Raw genomic sequence first — 6,102 nt, 5'->3', positions numbered from 1 at the left:
TGACGCAGGTTAAATAACTGGTGCCCACCACAACACACCAATCCCTTTAGATCCATTCTCACCAGCAGAGAAGAAAAAAAAATCATCTTCTCCACCCGTGAGAACCTTCTCCAAATATCAGAGCAGAAAATATATATTAGGACTCCACCATAAAGCCACATGAATACGTAGAAGCGCTTACCTTCTGCATTAAAGTGATCCAGTCGCGGCGCACGGTGTGGTTTGGATGCGGGCAGCTGCGGCGCACCGTGCGCAAAACCCTGCGCTCTGCGGGGATCACGAAGCGCCTGTGCGCGGAGCAGCTCGTCGAATAAAGCCCAAGTCTGCGGTAAAAAACGTGGCATTTCTATCTCGTCAGCTATCAGACAGCAGCAGGTTTCGGCCGCCTGGTGCCAAGAGCGCTCATGGCTCGGGGCGCGCAATCTCTCTCTCTCTCTCTCTCTCTCTCTCTCACTCTATCTCTCTCTCTCTCTGTGTCTCTCTCTCTTTCTCTCTCTCCAAATGCATCGTGCCTCGGTCTGGCGTGTCATCCTCGTCAGAGCTGAACAGCAGAACTTGAGGGAATTTTTTGGAGCAGCTGTTCGTCCAAACAACCGTGAAGGGGATCTGCGCTGCTCTGAGGGTGAAGCCTGCTGACCGTGCCGTTTAAGGAGGGGGTGCAGATACATATTCACACTCCCTGGGCTAGTTTCAGAGGCTGAAGCTTTTCCAAGGTGTGTCCTTCGGACGCCCCTGCGTTTACCAGTCAGGATAAACAGCATTCAGTAAGTGCGAGCATTTTTCACTGGATTTGACTGGAACTCCTAATACCGGCTTGTATGATGACAGAAAGCGCAGGGAAGCTGTTGTAGGGAGGATATTTAATGCGTCATGACTGTGCCTGCTAGAAATATCAATTATTCATTCAGGTGTTAAAAATAAGGAGTTGTGTGTTTTATTCTGGGGTCAGTTATTGAATGTTTTTTTGCTGTGGTTTTCTAGCTGTTTCAAATTGTCTGTGGGGTCATTTCTCATTCATTTTTGGAAGAGCAGTTATGTTATATTACACTATATATTATGATTTGAGCACATCTATGCCACTGTTATGAGAGCCAGTAGGCCTTAAGTCCAGGGCCAGTGTTGAATGTTGATTTTGCTGCTCTCATTTAAACTAAAATGCTGTTTTACTAATTTAAAACCACCTCCTTGTATCTCCACTATCCAGTTGATCAGCTCCACTTAATGTATAGCTGCACTTTGTAGTTCTACAGTTACAGACTGTAGTCCATCTGTTTCTCTGATACTCAGGATTCTCTGGTCAGGACCCCCATGGACCCTCACAGAGCAGGTGGCGGATCATTCTCAGCACTGCAGTGACACTGACATGGTGGTGGTGTGTTAGTGTGTGTTGTGCTGGTACGAGTGGATCAGACACAGCAGTGCTGGTGGAGTTTTTAAACACCGTGTCCACTCACTGTCCACTTGATTAGACACTCCTACCTTGTTGGTCCACCTTGAATGTGTCTTACCCAGAAATACCACTCCTGTTTGCTCGATAATGATTTATGAGTTTTTATTATGTTTTATTCTCCTGTCATGACAGCTGTTGCTTTTAGGCCTAGGCTACATGTTCCTAAAAGAGTTTGCTCTGTTGTTCCTTTTGTAGCCATGCCAAGTCCTCTGGAGAAAGTCGTGGCACAGAAGAAGGAGGCCATCGAGGCTGTTATGGAGGTCTTTGAGAGAGGGGCGGAGGTGCTGGCCAGCACAGTGGGGGAGCTTTTCCCGCTGTGTGAAGCCGCTGCTCCGGTCCTGAGGCTAGCCCTGGACAACGTGCAGAGCAAAGAAGTGTTCTATGTCAAAGAACAGTTTCTAGCCGTGAGAAACAGGCTTGATGTAATTTCATCTCAGTTAGAGGACATTGACTGTGAGATTAAGAAGGGACGCCTGGACTCCCAGTACTTTTCCGTGGAGGAGAACCTATGCAATCAGTTTCGCAAGTACCTGGACATCTTGGAGGCCAAGCCCCAGTTCCGTGAGGTCAAAACCCGGTTGTTCTTGGAGCATTTTAGCAAGACAGGAGGTGAGAGGAACCTTTACGTTCTGTATGACGCTTTAATGGGGAACAATACATTCGGAGGATCCATTCTGGAGGTGGTAGAGAAATATGAGGCTAGAAACAGGAGGGTCCTGGAAGATTTCTGTGTCAGGATGAAGGAACTCTTCTGCTTGGGGTTGATTGCCTTGCTGGGCCACTGTGCTCTCACCCGAGGGGAAGACTTAGAGCAAGAGAAGATCCGGGAATGGAGCGAGAAGATTCAAGAGGTGGAGAGCAAGATGAAGGCCGCCATTGAAGAATGCGTGACACTTTTCGCTGAGCAGGCTAGGTTGGACGTCCAGAGGATGGTCCAGGAGAGAGAAGGCAAGAGTCTCCAGGATACTGCCCAGGAGCTGCTCAGTTTTCTGGTTAGGAAGTACGATTGGGTCAGGTGGTCAGTCCGCGTCGTCAACCATTCAGGAAGCAGCTACCGCAACTGGAGGGCCGGGGACAACTTCCAGTACATGTCAGGACAAGGCTGGTTTGATGTTCTGCAGGTGAATGACACTAACGTGGTGGTGTCCTACTGCAGCAGCCCCCAGCCTCTTCCCAAGGAGAGCATCCAGCAGGTCATGGATGGTCCCGCTAAGAAGGGAGATGCCAAAGCTGTGGTCGAAGCTCTGGAGAAGCAACTGCCTGGGTTCGTGGTCCATGCTGTAAGCCGTCATAAGGAGAGCTACGCAGCATGGAACTTTCCAGAAGACTGCCATCACTGGGAGAGACATAAAAATGTGACCTTGTGCATGCATTCAGATTAGCATAGAGGCCAATGAAATGGTAATGTGGAATATATAATAATACATATGAAACACTTCAGTGAAATATTTACTAGGAAATTATTGTATGTTCATCTCTATGTATGACCTTCTAACAGCTACTTGTATTCGGCACTTGTATGTATCACAATAATCACTGTCTAATCTCTATGTTCATTACTCAGGCCTTGATAGCAGAATATAACCTGTACGCGTGTCATTAACCACAGCATGTACGTTGATATTCATTGGATTGTTTATTTAAATTATCTACATTGTCTTGTTGGGCTGTCACTATTATGTTAGCATTTGTTTAGATGATCATTTTCATGGCTCTTCGAGTCATAACCAGGAGGCGTAGCTAAACTTGGCCTGACCTCCAAGTGGGGACCCATTTAAATACTGTCAAAAGGCGACAGCAGCATCACGATCTAACCATTTGGCCTAGATGTCTACGTCTAGTGCTGTGAAAGGTTGGACTCTGGTTAGTTATCCTATACCCATGATGGCCTGCTGTCAGTTGCATTTAGTGCGTTATGATGAAACTGGCCAACTGGTGGTCGTCATCCTTACTCGGGTGATGTTCCCGGGCTTTAAGGCTTGCTAACTGCCCTCCAACCACCACCCACAAATTGAAGTTCTGCCTGCACCACTGGCCCATACAATAAAAATGGTCTTAACTGAAGAATGAAAAAATATGTGTTGGATTTCAAAGATTAGAAAATGCTTTATTGGAAAAAGATAACCAATATTAATGTAAAATATGCATTATTATCACTGCCAACAAACCGTTGACTATAGATTTTAATTGATGAGTAATAGTGACAGCTGTAGTGTCCTGTAGCATTTCAATGTGTTTTTTTTATTATTATTATTTATTATAGTATTAAATGCATGAAGCTCGGTTCTCAATCCATCTCTTCAATATAGAACACTGTGTTGTAAGGCAAACACTGAATACTGGATTTGCTAGACGGCTTTATAAGCAAGAGTAAGAAACAGGGCTTTAGATTACACTGGCCATTCTCATGGTGTCAGGCCTGCCAAAGTGCTGCCCCATTTTTGTCTGTGCAAGTCTGCTGTCTCAGCCTGGCCTACATAGATGTGAAAGTGGACATGAAAGATGTCTTGTCAACCGTGAAAAGGACAGCCAAAGAGAAAAGAGTCGGCAGCTCAGGAGTCCAACCCAGATGCCTGGTTCTCCTAGCTCCCTTTGTGCTGTAAACCCTGCTGGCTGCAAAAATAAAACAAACTCTTTAGAAACTCTATGGTCAATGGGCGGTTTTATTCATTATATCCCAGAAAAAATATGTGCTGTAATGTACAACTGAACGATATTAACAAAATACCCAATTGGGATTATATTGCGTCATATTTCAGTAACAATTTATTTCAATGCTGCCTAAATAAGGACTTTGTTACACGTTATTTTATGCATTGATTAATGCATTTATGAAGTAATACTTCATATTTATAATCAGCTTATGCAGAAATATTAAGAAATAAACTAGTCCTCTGACTTACAAGTTCCTTTACTTGGGAATGATGCTTCATAACAGTGTTATAAATGGACCAAATGTCTGTCATTTTAGTGTAACAGCAGTTTATGTCAGTCTACGTCTATAAGCTATTTATATAGACTATAATGTCAAAAGTATTCGCTCGTCTGGCTTCACACGCATATGATCTTGAGTGACATCCCATTCTTAATCCATAGGGTTTAATATGATGTCGGCCCACCCTTTGCAGCTATAACAGCTTCAACTCTTCTGGGAAGGCTTTCCACAAGGGTGTGTTTATGGGAATTTTTGACCGTTCTTCCAGAAGCACATTTGTGAGGTCAAACACTGATGTTGGACGAGAAGGCCTGGCTCACAGTCTCCGCTCTAATTCATCCCAAAGGTCTTCTATGGGGTTGAGGTCAGGACTCTGTGCAGGCCAGTCAAGTTCTTCCACAACAAACTGGCTCATCCGTGTCTTTATGGACCTGCTCTGTGCACTGGTGTGCAGTCATGTTGGAACAGGAAGGGGCCGTCCCCAAACTGTTCCCACAAAGTTGGGAGCATGAAATTGTCCAAAATCTCTTGGTGCTGAAGCTTTAAGAGTTCCTTTCACTGGAACTAAGGAGCCGAGCCCAACTCCTGAAAAACAACCCCACACCATGATCCTCCCTCCACCAAACTTTACACTCGACACAATGCAGTCAGACAAGTACCGTTGTCATGAAGTTTGGAGGTCCGTAGAGATTGACTCTACAGAAGGTTGGTGACCTCTTTCCCTATATGGCCTACCACTTCGTGTTTAGAAGTGCCCCTTTCTTTCAATGTCTGTAGAAGCAGTCTGTAGGCCTAGGTGCTTGGTTTTATACACCTGTGGCCATGGAAGTGATTGGAACAACTCAATTCAATGATTTGGATGGGTTAGGAATACTTTTGGCAATATAGTGTACACTTTTCAAATATGTTATTCAACCCTTCAAATAAAGTGTGACTCATATTGTGATATGCCTTTCAATATATTAATATCATATACGTCAATCATTAATGTAGTGGTTTAAGACCTGCACTGTTTTGATCAAAATACTTGTATTTGTTGGATAACATCTGGAACTGTGACTGGTCAGTATGTTCACACTAAGCATTTAGTGATTTCTTTAAGGGTTTACACACATACTGTAACCTACACTGGGGACAACACTATTGCAAATGCCTCTATTGCGATGAAAATGAACAAATATTGCGCAGCCCTACTGTGATTTATTGCCTTTGCTGTAGATTACAGCTACAGCTACCAATCAGATTTATATATGGCACGCATAATGCAATTCTCGTTTCCTGTTATTGTTTCACAATATCGTGATTAACAAACCTTTGTTGACATGGATTGCTGTTAAATCTATGCGGCGGACACATACACCACTCAAAGCTGCGTTTAATTTAATTACAGCATTTACACATAAGTCAGCATTTCCCACCATCCAGGCCTGCTTTAATAGATGGAGAGTAGCTCTGTCAGTAAAGGGCAGCTGAGGCCTAGAATGCTGAACTCAGCTTGTTGGAGCCAGTCATTAAGGCTGCTGAGGTGGGGAGCTGGGGAACGATCCATCATTTCTTTGTCAGTCAGGAGAGGTAGAATAAGGGCTTAAGGTAGTAAGCTGCTCTATAGTAAATCTATACAGCCGAAACAAATGGGCCTGTGGTCTTTGAACCATGTGTCATGTAAACCATCCTTGGGTGCAGTTATTTGTATATTAAAATATTCTGATGTTGGCAA

At 44.2% G+C, this 6,102-nt stretch overlaps 1 protein-coding gene across 2 annotated transcripts; it reads left to right on the top strand.

The window, feature by feature from the left end:
* Window positions 1–495: 495 nt before the first annotated feature.
* Window positions 496–4,095, top strand: LOC108433879 (protein rapunzel-like). 2 transcript variants are annotated; one of them, XM_017708723.2, is made up of 3 exons: window positions 496–764; window positions 1,288–1,327; window positions 1,646–4,095. In XM_017708723.2, the coding sequence occupies exons 2-3, from the start codon at window positions 1,309–1,311 to the stop codon at window positions 2,830–2,832; spliced, it is 1,206 nt and encodes a 401-aa protein (XP_017564212.1). In that variant the 5' UTR covers window positions 496–764; window positions 1,288–1,308; the 3' UTR covers window positions 2,833–4,095. The 2 variants fall into 2 exon arrangements, with proteins under 2 accessions (XP_017564212.1, XP_017564213.1); XM_017708724.2 differs by lacking the exon at window positions 1,288–1,327 and having other exon boundaries at window positions 500–764.
* The last annotated feature ends 2,007 nt before the right edge of the window (window positions 4,096–6,102 follow it).

This window comes from Pygocentrus nattereri, chromosome 24 (genome assembly GCF_015220715.1).
Source record: "Pygocentrus nattereri isolate fPygNat1 chromosome 24, fPygNat1.pri, whole genome shotgun sequence".
Classification (NCBI taxonomy): domain Eukaryota; kingdom Metazoa; phylum Chordata; class Actinopteri; order Characiformes; family Serrasalmidae; genus Pygocentrus; species Pygocentrus nattereri.
This window is presented reverse-complemented; position numbering and strand designations above follow the sequence as displayed.